Source organism: Zophobas morio, unplaced genomic scaffold (genome assembly GCF_036711695.1).
Source record: "Zophobas morio isolate AGI-343-1 ecotype UQ-CSIRO unplaced genomic scaffold, CSIRO_AGI_Zmor_V1 ptg000002l, whole genome shotgun sequence".
NCBI classification, from domain to species: domain Eukaryota; kingdom Metazoa; phylum Arthropoda; class Insecta; order Coleoptera; family Tenebrionidae; genus Zophobas; species Zophobas morio.
The window spans coordinates 14,993,002-15,011,180 of record NW_026972107.1 but is presented as its reverse complement, the minus strand read 5'-3'; the positions used below and the strand labels follow the sequence as shown (position 1 = coordinate 15,011,180).

Here is an 18,179-nt window from a genome sequence, read left to right as displayed (position 1 = left end):
AAAAAAACTAAAAAAACACGCTTTTATTGCTAATCGAACTAAAAACTAGATAATAATTTTTAATGACAGAGTTTAATATTACAGTAGTAGAAGATCAAACAATCAATCATAATAAATCACCTCAAATTAAAATTATAATAAAATTTAAGTTATTAACAGAATAATTCAATTCAGAGTAAAAAGCGTGGGGTGCATTTTACTGCGGTTCATAACTAGCCTCTCATAGATAGTTGCCAATAGAATGATTGTAATATTTAAAATATCAAGCACCCCACGCTTTTTACTCTGAATTGAATTATTCTGTTAATAACTTAAATTTTATTATAATTTTAATTTGAGGTGATTTATTATGATTGATTGTTTGATCTTCTACTACTGTAATATTAAACTCTGTCATTAAAAATTATTATCTAGTTTTTAGTTCGATTAGCAATAAAAGCGTGTTTTTTTAGTTTTTTTAAACTATTATTTATTCATGTTCTAAGCCGCTAAAAACAGTTGAAAATGTGATAGAAATATCGTAAAAACGCATAATTGTGTGTTAAATAAACATCCTAGAGCCGCTTGAAAATCCTTACAGTGAAAACGGAACGTATTTTAAAGGCCCCTGTCATATTAGAATATTGGTTAGTAGTACATTTTATTTAAATAATAATATAATAATGTTATAATCAAAATATACCATAAATTAATTCAAAATATGTCGAATGAGCTTAACAGGAATTTTCGTGAAAAATAAGTGATACAGTCCATAACAGAATTTTTAACAAAACGAACAATTATTGAAAAAAATGCGTTTGAATTCAATTGAGTGGTTAGTTCACGGTCTTGCCTCTAGGAGCGCGACGATATTTAAATTGCGCAACGGAACAGCCAGGCAAAATCCTTTTTGAGAAGGCCGACAGCCTACCCTAAAGCAATTATTATTAGCGTTCTCGCCTTATTTTTCTGATTTATGACAACGAACTCGCCCGGAAGAATAAATGCTATTGTGTGGATTATTATGTTAGAAACTGGTAGGTTGGAAGTTAAGTATATAATTGTTAATGTTTCTAGTCCATGGGAGATTAGGAATGTGCGTACTATTTTACCAAAACTACAAATTCTTTGTAGTATTTTTAATGTACTATATTTTATGTTATTAGTAATTAAACCACATACGACGACCACCAAGCACTGACTTGACACACGCAAGAACATTTATTACAAAAAATTTTTAGTGAAATTTTGAATAAATGATAGATTTATCACAAAAAAATGACGGCCTAATTTTAAATATTCTGCTTTTTTATACTAATGCAATGGTGCACATACCACTTATGGGTGCATTACGGACAGCCTACATATTAAACGGCATCCGTTTTGCATACTACAGGGACAAGATTCGAGTCTGCTCTGTGGTGTGTTGAAACGCACTCTTTAATTATGATAACATCGAATACTCACCTACCAAGATAGGAATAACAATACTTTTTCACATTTATTTTTAAAATATATTTTACAAAAAAAAAATATTGACCAGAAATGTAGACATCACATCACCTGCGTCATAGGAAATTATCTTAAAAATAAATAAGTTCGGGAACCATGACCTTTTAGAGTTTATTTAAGAACTTCTTAATTGTATCTTTCAAATGCGGAGGTAGACATTAACTCAACTAACTAAAATCTCGCTCAGAATGTTGATGTAACCTCAAAAAGATTAAATAAAGTTTTATAAAATCTACATTGTCTGTACTTCAGTAATATTTTCTTTTACAAATCCTCGTTAATGCTACGTGATCTTTTATTCTAACTGCGTACTCTATACTTACTTCTAGATTTCGATTTTATGATTACGCTAGACAGTTTAACTGTTGAACATATAGATCCAAGATAAAAATGTTACAGCAACTAATGAAAGATAACCAAAATGGATTTTCTCATGTGGAAAAAGTCGTAACAGTGATTAATTAAAACAATCACTTAATGCCGTAATTCCAGTAAATAATTAATTTTGTCCGTCAGTTACCATGCCTCTATGAAAACCACTCTTATAACGATCTAAACAAAACCGGGTCGGGCATTTCCATTTTTAACACTTAACGTTTCACAGTTTTAATGAATTTTTCCGCACACAACGTCAGAAAAGCTTTCAAAACTTTTATTTTGCCCATTTGCAAATTGAATTACGAGACGCACGCGGCTCAAATTAAATTTAAAACTGTTACCGTAACGGCGTAATGAAAACGCACTTTAACCCGCAATTTTTCTCTCTTTAACTTCTGCAATTTATTCAAGCCACTTTACGTTGTACATTTTAATATAATATATAATAACAAAGTTACTCTTGCAGTTGCCGTGTGGGCGGCAGGATTGGTAGCCGCCATCGGGGTGTCCGTCCTCGGAGTGTTCTGTTTCCTCAGCGTCATCCAATTAGCCATGCTGAGCTCAAAAGAAAAAGTTATGATGAAATACAGCGTGGTCGTCATAACGAAATTAGCATTAGGACTTCTGGCAAGTAAGTTGGTTTGGTTTTTTAACATAAAGACCGTGGTGAAGCGCACAATAAATCCACCACGATTTAGCACGGGAACGGGAAACTTTATTAACGCACACAATTACACAAATCTCCGTTTACTGAGTAAGCACGCGTTGTTTAAAAACAGTCCTACATATACTTGAAAATAATATAATTGTGCACCTGCTGCACGCTAAAATTTAGCATCCGGTTTTCGTCCGGTAGTTGAATGTTTTCCGTGCAATCATGTAATTGGTAGAAATCCTTGGGAGTGCAATGAAACAAAGTTGCATTTTGATATTGCGGCGCTTTTCCGTATGCTTTGCCAATGCAGTACGTCGATGTCATAAGTTTCCAAAGGAAGCTTGTTTGTAAATAACATCCGTGTAGAAAGCTTGCTGAGATGCGATGAAAACTGACAGGAAATTAAACCTCTCCAGGTTTGCGTTCGGAGTATTTATTGTGGCGAATTTTTAGAAGAAACTCAATAGCGCCGTTTTCAGGGTGTGCAAGATATGATTCTTTTTAGAATCAGGGATGCATTATATAGTACTACATTACGTAATAGATTATGTTTGTGATGTTTTAAGATTTAGGAACTGATACTTGCATCTCCATAAGAAACAATGTTAAAATGATGGCATATAATGGCTCAAACTAATAAACACTTTATTATAAATTATTTTTTAAATCTGGTTTGTAAATTTTAACGTCCTGTGATGATACTAAGTTTATATAGAAACAAAATAATAATAACGTTTCCTACAATTTTATCTTTTTTGTTTTCCACATTTCCAACTGAATTCCCTAAATTTATGCCAATTTTAATTAAAAATTTAACTTATAGAAACACGATTTACTTTTCTAGCAACAAGAATCTATCAGAAGCTAATACAACCAGTGGAAGTTCACTGTTCAATTAATTTTTTCAGCTAACATTGGTGACGAACATTTATATTACGTGTCATATTGCGCCCTTCGGTCTCTGGCACATACTGAAAATCCGATCCGCATATCATTTTTCAGTCAGCTAGCTGACGCTAAAAGTTGTTTACAGCCTGTTAGTCGAATTTTTCAAAAAACGCTCTTCATAATACATTTGTTGCAACCTTTTGTTATTTATAAATTTATTGACCAAGTTTTGACCAGTTTTTATTTTCGGAGCATAAGCCATTGTAATTGAGTTCATCCGGAGAATGGTCATTTTAATTTGTTCTTAAGACACATAATTTAAGTGCAATGGCAGAAGTCAGTAGATGTATAGAAGGTAAAACGCTGACCAAAAACTATCTAAGCATCCCCACCAGCAGTTTGATGACCTCAATATTTTATAGTAATATAGAGAAACGTTGACGAAGCACTCATTAGCTCAGTTGGTTAAAACGTGAAGGTCGCGGATTCGATCCCATCAAGGGCCATTTTTTTACACTGAGACTATTTTTTTTACCTTACCATTGTGATGCATCCAACAACAAAAACATAATCTTGTGCGTAACATTCAATTAATTATACAAATGATTTCGAACTGCCAAAATATATTATAAGTTTATTGCTGATAACGTAAGTATATTTTTAAAGATCTTTAAGTACGTATTTATGAAATACTACATATTGCACGTTGACTGCAGTTGTTAATAAACTGCTATTAACGTCAATGCGTACATATCTATTAAAAATAACCTTTATACCTAGAGAAAACTGATAATAAACAAACACTGGAATTTCACTGCAAATAAAATGCATCCAACGCTAGAAAGTCTTGTTAATGAAAAACACGTCCATTTGACGAATGATTAATTTCATGTTTTCCTAATGTGTTATAGCTTCTAGAATAAGAAAAAGTAGGTCTTCCTGACTTACACCTTAGTAGATCTTGAAAAAATAATTAATTGAAATTAAAAAAAAAAAAATCCAAAATAAAAATTTCCAGTAAGGATCGAAAATAAAAACAACTTCATTTTGCATATAAAACTACCCTTTTTATTTTTATTCTGTAAATATAATTACTATTTTTTTTAAGTTTTTCTTTCTACAATACACGAGTACACAGTTCGTAAGAAATTACAAAAAATGATTGATTTAAAATCACCTTTAGAGCTTCAAGGAATGTTAAAAATAAGGATAATGTGCTTAACGTTACGGCGATTGGCTACTTTCATGTTTTCTCGATGTTTCATACCCCTAAAATATGAAAAAGTAGATCCCGCGTTTCGGTCTGTTTGTCGTCTGTGTTCATGTTTATTAGACAATTTTAAAACTACAGGACAGATTGTTGTCAAATTTTATGCAACACTACCCCAAAAGTGCCTAAAATGGGATAACGACATCACAAAATTTTGCGTAGTAAACTTTATCTAAAAAAAAATATATATATATATTCTTATTCGTTCAAAAATTTTAGAAATGCAACTTCTAAAGTTTTCTTTTATTACTTCTAACATTTCCTGCACCCAACGGACTCGAAAATACCAAGAAACCCTCCAAATTTTAGCTATAAATCGTATGTTTAAGTTATTTCGACTTGCTTTGACAATTTTGGACGTGTCTACACAATTGTGCTTTATGAATCCGTATTGATTTTTGTACTGTAAACGTCCAGATTTTTGAAATAAATCAGAATAGTATAAACACATTTTACGATTTAACTTTAAAATCTTGCAAAACATTTTAAGGATTTCATGAGCAGGGTAAATGGTTAATCAAAATGTATCTCAAAATTTTACCGAATATATCTTTTCTAAAATGTTATGAGTCTATACTTGTTATTTACTTCAACATGTTTTAGAATTGTTTTGTACAATTTTCTACAGAGTGACGCAAAAACATCAATAAATGAGTCAATTTATTTTATTGACCAAATCAAGAAAAACAAACAAAATTTTCTAATGGAAAACTCACTTGACACATACGCATAGCCTGAGTCTTTACCTTTACTTTAACTCTGTACACACATATCTTTATTTTAACTTAAAGGGGTTATCATAAACATAGTATTTTTTTTTTTTTGCGAAAAAGCTGGATACGTTGTACTAACATCAGGGATGAGGGAAGTTCTGCCTACATAAGCTTAAATGGATTTTCCATATTAATATACACATTTTTAACTCAAATAATGTAATTGTTAACGTTGCAAGGAAATGCCTCGGTGGTGTAATCAATCTCTAACGTTGAGAGGTGATGTAATGATGATAACGATGATAACGGCCTAAGGGAAGGAATTATTTTAGTCCCCCACCAGTTCACGCTAAGATGAATTTTGTTAATTTAACTGCCGTTAATGAACTATTAGCAATCTTGTGTGAAGAATTACGAAGCGTTATAATGTAACACTTACGTATTAGCATCCAGAAACTTATTCATAATTAGACAAACAAAATCAAACGAGTCCTGGCTAAGTTAATTTCATGAAATCTCCTAGTAAGTATCCGTTACATTGTTGTAGAACCAGTTAACGATTAAAATCCTAACATGAACTGTGAATTTACAAACAATGAATTAAATTTACACGGGTTGGCGTCGTCCAAAAATTCGCCTGTTCCGATTAGAAAGTTTTAAGAATTAGCAGCGCGTGTTGGGTAAAACTAAAAAAAAATTTGATTCAAATTCGGTCACCACAATAGTGAAGTATCTGCCACGAGTTCTGAACTGACTGACATTTAAAGATGAGTCGTCATAGATGTCAGGGAATTACAAATTTGAAGCTAATATTTCGTTAGTTTTGCCCTTTTAAAAAAGCTTTACAAAACTTATTTGTAAGATTTTACAAAATAGCTTTCAAAAACAGTAGTTTTTGACGTTAATAGTGATTTCTATAGAAGACTTAAAAAAAAATTGTTCATGGCCTGACAACTTTGATGTTTAATAATCTTCATTTTTGATGTTAAACATACATATACTTATATAATAACCTAGAATTAATGTATACTTATATTTGTATACATTTTATGTCTATATTGTCCCAATATTTATTGTGGAATCTGACTTGTTTGGTTTAGCCAATGAATTTTCAGAGAATAACTTCACCATCTTAATTTAAAATAAATACTAATAGTGAATTAAAAATTAGTCTGAATGTATTTCGAGACAACTTCCCTTGCCCCTGAAGTACACTGCAACAAATTGCGCTTCTTCGAAAAGTTATAAAATCTCATTTTCCAATTTTTTGTGATAACCTCTATGAAGTAAAAAAAGTATAAATGGATTAATAAACCACAAGTATAGAGTCATATTGTTGTGCACATTGTTGTTGGGATGTATCCGGAAAAATTTTGCTATGACGTCATCAATTTGTCAGAAGGGAGAAATAACGTTCCATTACGATTAACATGCTTGCGACGGATAAAATTAAAACATTTACGATATTTCGACCCATTAAGTTAAATTGTGAAATGTTATACGATTTTGAATTTTGAAACAAAACATCTGGATATCTACGATAAAAACTTACACGGACTCATAAACCACAAGTGCAGAGGTATGTTGCTTTACAAAATTTAAATAGTATTTGTTGAGCAAAATTTTGTTTACCATTTCCCAAGCTTCCAATTACCTTAAAACGTTTGAAAGATGTTAGAGCATACACTTTTTCAGTTTCAAAGTAAAATGGTGAAATGTTTTTATGCGAGTACAATTGATTTGTTTTTCAAAAACCTGAATGTCTACGGTAAAGAATCAACTCGACTTATTCTATAAAATTTAAATAACATTTACTGTTGTTAAATTTGGATATGGCGTCATCCCATTGTTGATATACGTATAAAATTTGGCAACAATGGGTTCGATAATTTCGAAAATTATCTGTTTAATAAAAATCGACGCAGACAGACGACAGACAGGCAAAGAGATAGACGGAAACGGGAGACCTATTTTTTTCTACTGTAGGGGTTACCAATAAAAGTTCTACGGAGTAGGTACCTTCAGATGTCACATGACGTCAGTATGGTACAATTAAATATTTTATAATACAACTGGAAATTGATTTGTGCCTTGTTTTTCGAATGTAAAGGTGCAGTTCTGCTTAATATTCGTCTTTAAGTCTTGTAAGTGAAACATATTATTACCGTAATAATTGATTAAGCAATAAAGTCATCAATTTCGCATTAAGAGAATGTCGTTAGAATCGATTTCAAGACGCAAATTTATTGAACAAGAGTACATTAACAAGTAATTTCTTTTATACAGTAAGAATCATTCCGTTGCTGATATTGATGTTACAGATGATGTTATGAACATAATCAAGAAAAACAATTTTTTATATGTAAAATTGTAAACGTGAAATTGTATTAAACCTTTTTTTTCTTATAACTTCTAACAATGGCCATGTGATACATATTATTTTTCGAAAAAATAGACATGTAGCCATCTGTTGTACATCTGATATGTATAACATCACCTACGTTACTGACGAAGAAACAAATTTAACCCTTCCAAAATATTAAATTTTGTGATTAATAATTAAATCTGCGCATTATTACTAATTCTTTCCGGACGACATTCTGACACAAAGCAACAAAGAAGTTCAATTACTGCAACAGCGTCTATTCACTACTTCTAATATGCTATCCCATCCTTTCCCGGCTTAACGCAAGAACTCAATCCTATGTGACCACATATTAAATTTTCGCTTCATTGTTGCAGCTCTGTTGGCGATCGCCGCAGCTGGTCTTTTCGCCTTACAAGCAGATGACAGGGAAAACAACGGCTTTGAAATTAGTCGTGGTCCCGGATTTTATATTCAGGTCAGTTGTGAATTTATTACCTTATTCCCAAAGTCCCATAATAATACAAGCAGTAACGTCCGCCCGATCACTATCCATGCGAAAATACTGATGGATCTTCGAATCTAATCTCGTTCTAATACATTTTTATTTTTCAGATCTTGTTGATAGTCTTAACGGTGATCCTTTTTGTTATGTCAATATATGATGTATTATTTGCGAGACGAGAGGGTGGAGATCCCACTACGGTTGCTGTGCCAATGGAAGGTGCCACGTACGGAAATCCCGGTTTCAGGGAACGTTCGAATGGTAAATATTCACTTAACATATTTTTCGCCAGCTGAGCCAGTTTTTGAAATTTGGGGTTTTAATCTTGACAAGTCACCTGTGTGTTTGCTATCATAAGGTTAGTTTTAGCTATTTTTACACACCTAATTCTTTACATAGAAATTTGAAAAAAAAACCTCTATTTAGATCCAAAGTAGAAGAATCCATACATTTTAAACCCATAGTTAATCCACTACTTTCATCGATCGTGCACCTAAAATACTTCAAGAAATTGGAGAAAACAGTTGGTACATACAAACAACTAAAAATTTTATGTATATAAACAAGTGTTTAATAATATACATCAGGCCAAAATTAAAGATTACCTACAACAGAATCATGTAAGAATGGAATCTAAATTAAAAAATTTCTGCAGACTTAGAAAACACTCTACAGAACGAAATATCAAAGAAACTTATTTAAAACCATAATAAATACAAGGTGCCCTTTTTTGGGGTGGTGACCCAATCTATCACAAGCTATATCGGGAATTTGGATTTATTAGCAACTTATTCGAAGTTAATGGATTCCGATATCGTTTATACGACCCAAGTCACCTTTAGTTCGACCAACTACCATGTTCGACAAATTTATTCTCGGCTACCCATGCAAATAAAAAAATAAAATAAAAAATGACATCGATCCATTCACTTTCAACTGACCGCGAGGGTGCAATCAATACACAACGTCGCCGATGACTCGGGTTTATCTTTCAGTACCTTCATTAGAGCTGTATCACATTTATGCGTTGAACAACTTGCTTAATTAGTGCATATTGTTAATATCATTGTTCTTAATTCGAACCGTATTCTTAAAATAAAACCTGAAATGATGACACTGTGACTGCTTATCACTAAGTTTCCGGATATCCAGCATATTCCTCTGTAAGTAGAAAACGGGTTCCATCAATGTACCCGAATAAGAATATCACCCATATTTTTATTGCACATTGCATGTTGAAATGCTTCATTATGTCTACGTAAATAGTAATTGTCGTCCCTAAATTTTTTGACCTCGGTGAACAGAACTAACAGAAAGTTACAAAAATTGATAACGGGTTTAGTTGGCATACGGTGGTCTACTTTTAACGTATATATTTATATGTTTTTTTTTTCTGTTATTCTAGGTAGGGGTGTTTCTGTGACGGATGCCAGCGGGAAACCTTATCTTCCGGCAGCTTCGAATGGAAGTATGGCTTCTATGAACACCACATCGACTACTATAGGATCTACGAACGGCTCGACAGCCGGCTCGTCTTCAGTAACAAGGTCTCCACTGAGATCTAGTTTGAAGAAGCCTAAACCCAAGGACGGTTTAGGTATCCAAAATCCTGGATTTGCAGGAACATCACCTACGTTATCTAGGAATGGTAGTACGAAGAAAGTTCGGATACAGACACATAGTACGGAAGTGTAATATAAGCTTTATGTGCGAAGTTACATATTTATTTGCGTTGAATAAGTACAAAAACGAACACTAATTGGCTTAACCCTCAAAGTGCACTTACAATTATATGCAACATTAACTTCGTGTTCTGTTATCAGAAAACAGGTGACATGTATATATGATATCATTAAGTACATGACGTTGTAAATATCTTTATTAAGCTAATGATTATTGACACGTATTTTTATTCCGTCCAAGTTACAACAAAGTTGTACATTTTTTATTATTTTGTGTTAGACCGTTTATATATTTTATTGTGTCCGTTCACAGAGCGGATGAATTTCTTTTTTGACATATTTTATTATTGTTATTTCGATGATTTATCTATGCTAAAATGGGTTGGGCACGTCTTGTACAAGACGAATGAATTAAAGAGTCTATTTTTGCTTTAACTAGAAGCTAGAACTAATTCAAGTTAGCAATTTGTAAATAGTCAAAACTAAAAATTATTGTCAATTGTTTGATTGTTCATGTTAGATGTTTCAGTACAGATTCTCCATTTTGTATAATCATTATATTCGTGATTTTGCTACGAAAATTGGGCTTTTATTTCTGTATTTTTGTGATACCTACTAAATAGATATGTATCATACGTAAATTCCTCTTTCTGTCGCAGTATCTTTTATTTAGGTCTCCACAAGCACCGTTGGACAGATTCGAGTTTAAAATTAAATAAGAGAACTTCACGAAAGTGGATTCCTCATCAAATATGCAGTAAAATTCGACTGCTTTAACTTCGCAGAATAATCCGTGGGGAACTAGTCAAGAAAATTAGTTTTAAGCTGAATGTATCTCATATTATTAACTTCCACAAACAGTAATTAAACATCTGCTTCAAAAGCTTCCCATGCATGAAAACGTAATTACCTTATCTCACCTCAAACACTGCTGCACATTTACAATGAATATGAACAATTTTTACAATAATTGAAGCACAAAGCGTAGGGCTCTGTGTAACTAACTACCAAATTCCTTTGAGAAATTCTGCTAGATTTTATTACATGCATAAATTTAAAAATACTTTTGCATTATAACATAGTGGCTATAATTGTTATTATCTAGGGTCTTTTAAATTATCTTAAATTTTTGAGTTACCCTTTTTGTTTTTTTTTTTTTGGACAAATAGTTATTTTTAAAAATCATTCTGTTATAATTGGTAATGGTACCGTATTTCGAAAATCTCTCACTTTGTATTGATACAATGAAGCAAACGGTTAATTAATGATTACTAAATATATTGTTTTCAATGAAAATATGTATCCGCAGCGCAGATAAATTGCTTGCTGTTTGCACTGTTCCATGCGACTCACCACATTATTTAAACAACGATGTCTTATTTCACCACATCGCCAGGACCTCTGGGAGAAATAAATAATATTGTTTGCGTTGTCACGAGGTATTTAGCCGGAATTGCTGACACGGAGAAGCATAACCAAAACAACGAATACACAGTCAAATTAGCTGCGTGTTGCGAAGGGCGAATGATGTTGAACGAGGTGGCAAAATTGAAAAATTGACATGAAATATATCAAGTATTTTTATTTTACGTTTCCAATTGTGCTATGACTTTCATCTTTTTCAGTCGCACGTGTAGTAAATGGTGTACCTACTTGTAACCTTAGCACTAGAAATTACTACACATTTTATTTAAGCAGGGATTTCAAGCAAACATTAAACATTTTCGAGTATCCACTGTAAAATACTAAAGAAATCCCTATCTAGAAAAATTATAGGCCGACGCCGTATGTGTGTCATATTTGCAGTGTACTAAATTCAGCTCTCCTCTACAAGCTAAAAATAATGGCGTCTGCAGAATTTTAATATCTCTGTCGGTTCTCAAGACATAGGGCCGTGGAGTTCTAACTGGGATAGATAGAGTAGATAAATAAATTTTCAAAGTATTTTCTTATTTGTTTTACTGTGGGTTAATTCATTGTAATTCTTTCTTAACCTCTTACAAATTACAAATAGACATAATTCATTATATTGGCAAAATATGGTGCAGAGAACGTGGGTCTCTTAGAAGAAAATGATGTCGAAGAATGGGACGTTAAAAAGGAGAAAAATAATTGGAAAGAAGGAAGTGAAATGGAAAAAACACAAGTAGATCTTCTCAAGGGACAAGGGATGCCCGAGATTCTTTCAAATAACTTCAAAAATAAAACACAGAAAGATCCCCGAGATTCCTTCAAATTACTTTTAAGGCAAGACATTATTAGCGCCGGTGCCCCAATCCAAATTTTAGATTCCTACTTTTAGATGAAGTAAAATTTCGCCCTTTCATGCGTCCATCTTTTTCGTACGCTGGTGAAGCAGATCCCCTCCGCTCCTGATCGGGATTCTTTTAAGCTACTCCCCGATATTCTTTTAAGCTACTTCAAAAACAAAACAAAAGGGTGCCCAAGATTCTTTCAAACTATTTCAAAAACAAACCATAAGAAGTCCTCGAGATTATTTCAAATTACTTTAGAAACAAGGCAAGAGGTCCCCGAGATAGGATCCTAGAGATTCTTAAATTACTTAAAAAACGATACATAGGATCTCCGAGATTCTTTCAGACTTCTTCTTAAAAAAAAACACAGAGAGAGAGTCCCCGAGATTCTTTCAAATTACTTCAAAAACAAGACAAGGAATCCCCGAGACTCTTTCAAACCATTTCAACATCAAATACAAGGGATCAGCGAGACTCATTCAAACTGCTTCAAAAATAAATACAAAAGGTTCTCGAGATTATTTCAGATTACTTCAGAAATAAGGCACAAGAGGTTCCAGAGACTCTTTCAAATTACTTCGAAAATAAGACACATGGAGTCCTCGACATTCTTAAATTACTTCATAAAAGGTTACAATCGATCTCCGAGATTCTTTCAAAATACTTCGAAAACAAAAGACAAGGGGACTCCGAGATTCTTTCAAATTTCTTCAAAAAGAAATACACGGGGCTCCCGAGACTATTACAAGTTACTTCGAAAATAAGACACATGGACTCCTCGAGATTCTTAAATTACTTTAAAAACGATACAATGGATCTCCGAGATTCTTTAAAACTACTTAAAAAACAAAACACATGAGGATCCCGAGATTCTTTCAAATATCTTCTTCAAATAAAAAATACCTGGGGTTCCCGAGATTCTTTCAAATTACTTAAAAAAAAAAACAAAGGGTCTCGAGATTCTTTTAAATTACTTCAAAAACAAAACAATGGATTCTCAAGATTCTTTCAAATTACTTCAAAAACAAGACAAGGGATCCCCGAGTTTCTTCCAAACCATTTCAAAAACAAGACACAAGAGGTCTCCAAGATTCTTTCAAACTACTTCAGAAGTAAGACACAAGAGGTCCCCGATTTTTTTTTTAATTACTTCAAAAACACACAAGGGGTCCTCGAGTTTCTTTCAAACTACTGGAGAAACAAGGTACAAAATGTTTCCGAGATTCTTTCAAATTACTTCTAAAACAAGACACATGAAGTTCTCGAGATTCTTTTTAGTTACTTCAAAGACAAAACAATGGATCCTCAAGATTCTTTCAAATTACTTCAAAAACAAGACAAGGGATCCCCGAAATTTTTTCAAACCATTTCAACAACAAAAAACAAAGGATCAGCGAGACTCATTTAAACTGTTTCAAAAATAAACACAAGGGGTTCTTGAGATTATTTCAAATTACTTCAGAAATAAGGCACAAATGGTCCCAGAGATTCTTTCAAATTACTTCAAAAACAAAAGACAAAGGGACCCCGAGATTCTTTCAAACTTTTTCAAAAAGAAATACACAGGGCTCCCGAGACTATTTCAAGTTACTTCGAAAATAAGACACATGGACTCCTCGAGATTCTTAAATTACTTTAAAAACGATACAATGGATCTCCGAGATTCTTTAAAACTACTTAAAAAATAAAACACATGAGGATCCCGAGATTCTTTCAAATATCTTCTTCAAATAAAAAATACACGGGGTTCCCGAGATTCTTTCAAATTACTTCAAAAATAAAACAAAGGATGCCCGAGATTCTTTAAAACCATTTCAAAAACAAAAGGCCCCCGAGATTCTTTCAAACTGCTTCAAAAATAGACACCATGGGTCTTTGAGATTCTTTCAAATTATTTCGAAAACAATACAAGAGATCTCCGAGATTCTTTCAAACTACTTTATAAAAACAAAACACAAGGGGTCCTCCAGTTTCTTTCAAATTTCTTGAGAAACAAGGCCAAAATATTTCCGAGATTCTTTCAAATTACTTCGAAAATAAGACACATGAAGTTCTCGAGATTCTTTTAAATTACTTCAAAAACAAAACAATGGATTCTCAAGATTCTTTCAAATTACTTCAAAAACAAGACAAGGGATCCCCTAGATTCTTTCAAACAATTTCAAAAACAAGATACAAGAGGTCTCCGACATTCTTTCAAACTACTTCAGAAGTAAGACATAAGAGGTCCCCGAATTTTTTTAAACGACTTTAAAAACAAAACACAAGGGGTCTTCGAGTTTCTTTTGAATTTCTGGAGAAACAAGGTACAAAATGTTTCCGAGATTCTTTCAAATTACTTCGAAAACAAGACAGATGAAGTTCTCGAGATTCTTTTAAGTTACTTCAAAAACAAAACAACGGACCCTCAAGATTCTTTCAAATTACTTCAAAAACAATACAAGGGATCCCCGAGATTCTTTCAAACCATTTCAACAAGAAAAAACAAGGGATCATCCAGACTCATTTAAACTGCTTCAAAAATAAACACAAGGGGTTCTTGAGATTATTTCATATTACTTCAGAAACAAGGCACAAGAGGTCCCAGAGATTCTTTCAAATTACTTCGAAAATAAGGCACATGAAGTCCTCGAGATTCTTAAGTTACTTCAAAAAACGTTACAATGGATCTCCGAGATTCTTTCAAAATACTTCAAAAACAAAACACAAGGTGACCCCGAGATTCTTTCAAACTTCTTCAAAAAGAAATACACGGGGCTTCCGAGACTATTTCAAGTTAGGTACTTCAAAAACAAGGCACAAGGGGTTCCCGAGATTCTTTCAAATTACTTCGAAAATAAAACACATGGAGTCCTCACGATTCTTAAATTACTTCAAATTTCCGAGATTCTTTCAAACTACTTCAAAAACATAAGCCACAAGAGGTTCCCCAGATTCTTTCAAACTTCTTTAAAAAGAAACACACGGGGTTCCCGAGATTATTTCAAATTACTTCATAAATGAGACTAGGGATCCCCGAGGTTGTTTAAAATCATTTCAAAAACAAAAATCAAAGGGTCGCCGAGATGCTTTTAAACTGCTTAAAAAAAAAAAATCGGGACGGCAGACACGCGGACAGACGGACGGACGGACAGACGAACAGACAGACGGACAGACAGACAGACGGAAACAGGAGACCCATTTCTTCATAGTAAACGTAGAGAGTCAAACGACGACCTCGATTACAATATTTCCTTCACTTACGCTCGGTAGGTAAAACCACACGGGGTGTCCGAGATTCTTTCAAATTATTTCGTAAACAAGATGCATGGAGTCCTCGAGATTCTTTCAAACTACTTGAAAAAGCAGATACAAGGGGTTTTCAAGATTTTTTCAAACTACTTCAAAAACAAGACAAGGGATCCCCGAGATTGTTTCAAACTGCTTCAAAAATAAAACACAGAAACATCCCCGAGATTCCTTCAAATTACTTTTAAGGCAACACATTATGGGTAGTCGTGATTCACCAGGGGGGGATTTTGTTTCTATAACGATAAAATATCGATACCGATAAAATGTGGTCGACTTTTCCTTTGGCATCTAAAATTTATATTTTCGTCCTTGTCATTTATCGCTTCGTTATCGTACCGCATCGGTGGAAACAAAATCTCACCCCAGAATCCAAATTTTATGTAGTACTTTTAAATGAAATAAAATTTCGGCACCGGTTTAAATTGGTTCAACAGGTCCATCCGCCCCTGTAGACAACAGTTATTTTAAATGTTTTAAAGTAGTTAATAAACGAGAATAACATGACAATAAAGATCAGCTCATCAAAACACTTCAAATTTAACAAAAGCTTAACAATAATATGACCAAGTGTACGTTTTAGAAACGGATAAAGAAAAATCAGGAGCGATAAAGATCTTCAAAGAAAAAAAACAGAAAGTTATCAGAATGTCTAGCATAAATTCTTTTAAAGCAAAATATGTGATAGTGATAGTGTCTGCTAATAAATTATTGTACCAAAATTCTAATTGTTTACGTGTACATACCCACATACTACTAAGTAAAATAAATAAGTTTTTACCTCACATTGTTTTAAGTCTTAAGTTGTATATAATTACAAAAACTAAATAATATACCGTTCCTTTAAAAATGCATAAACAGAATTACAAATTTTTCAAGTCCGGCAATCATCTCTTTGTAAGCAAAGAAGCTTGTATATATAAATTTTTATTGGAATTTGCAGTTAGTCACGCTGTGAAACTTCTTAGAAGTTAATGCAGAACATTGCAGTCATTTTCACTTATTTCTAACCATGCTGTAATAGAACATCTTTTCCTGTCGCTTTTTAAGAAGAAAATTGAACAATACATTTTGCTATTTTCAGGAAAGTCTTAAATCCTAAAATTTCAGCGTAATAAGTTACGTAATTTGAAAACGTAATAGTTTCATAAAATTGCAACTTTTATTATAGCTTATTGTTCCACACAAATAAAGTACCCTAATAAGGAATGAAACTTTACAGCATTATTTATTAACTTAACCATTTTAATTTTATACATCAACACACTTTTCGTTTGCATGCATCCTTAAAAAATAAATAACAATTTGGACAGTAAACACTAGATACGACTAGATCTAGACACTTATCACTGTTTTATTCAAAATAAAGTTTTGAACACATTCGCGAACGATATCTCCCTGCACATTTTACTTCGATGGCACACTCGATATAAGTTCCCTCCTTTTATAAACAGGCCCTGTTTGTGCAGCCGTTGTAGTTTCGTCCTTTTTACTTGGCGAACTGGCCGCATCCAGCGCTTCCGCATCAGGAATATGCCTCGTCTGATGCCTCGAATCTGTATACCTCCGTTTAGTGTACTTCTTCTTCTCCGAACTCGTCTTGGCTGGTTTCTGAACCTCCACTTTCGTGATTTTCTCGAAGTTCTCCGTTCTCGATTTTAAAACTACGTTACCTATATTGGAAATACTCGGCGTATGCTTTGGTTCCCTATCCGGGGATTTGATCTGCTCGAAAGTTGTTACGCTGTAGCTTTTCTGAATGTCTTGTTCCTTATGGTATGTTTTCTTGATCTGCTGCACCTCCTGAGTGGACGAGAATGTTACTTTCTGAAGACTGACCGAGCTAGAGTTTTTCTGGATCCTGGGTGTTTTCTGGGTTTGCAGTTCGTCGGGAATATAGTTGACGGTTTGCACGCTGTCGGGTGAGGTGGGAGGAGTCGACGACGCCCATGAAGGCGGCGAGCTATAGGCACCTTGATCGGCGATACTGCTCGAAACGGACGGTGGTGTATTTTGTACAGGGCTAGAATAAGTCGCCGAAGAACCTACAGCCGAGTCGTATCCTTGCACCAAGGATATCGATCCTGGTATCGCTTGCACCATTGAACCAATCGATGAATCGCTACCGCTGATTGATCGTTGTCTTCGTCTAGGTGGTGCTGTGGGCGATGTATTGACAACAGTCACCGGGTTGGTTAACCCGATAGTTAGTTGTTGTCGACCGTTATCTACGTCCTCTATGTAAGGAATGTCGTCGTCCACGTTCAGTGGACATTGCTGATTTACCGTTTGTACTGGGATAGTTAAGCTAACTGTTATAACCCCACTGTTGTCCAAAACATAAGGAGAAGACTTTCGTCGCTCATCATCTGTTATTCTCAAAGCCCGAGTTAAATCGCTGTCGGTATGAGTCGAGCTCGTGCTTTCCATGGACGAAGACCTGGTCTTACTATATTGATAATCGTCATCTTTTTGTCCCCTTAGTCGGGAGATAATGTTCATGGCTGTGGTAATCCCCGAACCTATACTACTTGCTTCTTCGTCCTTCTTTTTCCTAGCTACCGACTCATCTCTTCTTTTCTTGGAACTTTTTTTTTTAATTTGTTCTTTACTATGCCTGGAAGAAAATGTTATTATTATTAGTCTGTCTTGACAGATTGTCAATATTGGTGTATTAACATTGCGAACG

At 33.7% G+C, this 18,179-nt stretch overlaps 2 protein-coding genes across 4 annotated transcripts in view; one reads left to right on the top strand and one right to left on the bottom strand.

The window, feature by feature from the left end:
- The window catches only part of LOC135128637 (uncharacterized), a 62,750-nt gene extending 52,162 nt beyond the window's left edge, over positions 1-10,588 (top strand). The window contains exons 3-6 of the mRNA XM_064055603.1: positions 2,336-2,500; positions 8,138-8,238; positions 8,376-8,526; positions 9,671-10,588. Coding sequence (XP_063911673.1) covers positions 2,336-2,500; positions 8,138-8,238; positions 8,376-8,526; positions 9,671-9,960 — 707 coding nt within the window. The 3' untranslated portion in view covers positions 9,961-10,588. The remainder of the gene's footprint in view (positions 1-2,335; positions 2,501-8,137; positions 8,239-8,375; positions 8,527-9,670) is intronic.
- A 6,149-nt stretch (positions 10,589-16,737) lies between these two features.
- The window catches only part of LOC135128627 (rho GTPase-activating protein 6-like), a 77,804-nt gene continuing 76,362 nt past the window's right edge, over positions 16,738-18,179 (bottom strand). For all 3 annotated transcript variants that reach the window (XM_064055580.1, XM_064055590.1, XM_064055570.1), the window contains one exon: positions 16,738-18,107. In XM_064055580.1, the coding sequence (XP_063911650.1) occupies positions 16,898-18,107 (1,210 nt within the window). In that variant the 3' untranslated portion in view covers positions 16,738-16,897. The remainder of the gene's footprint in view (positions 18,108-18,179) is intronic.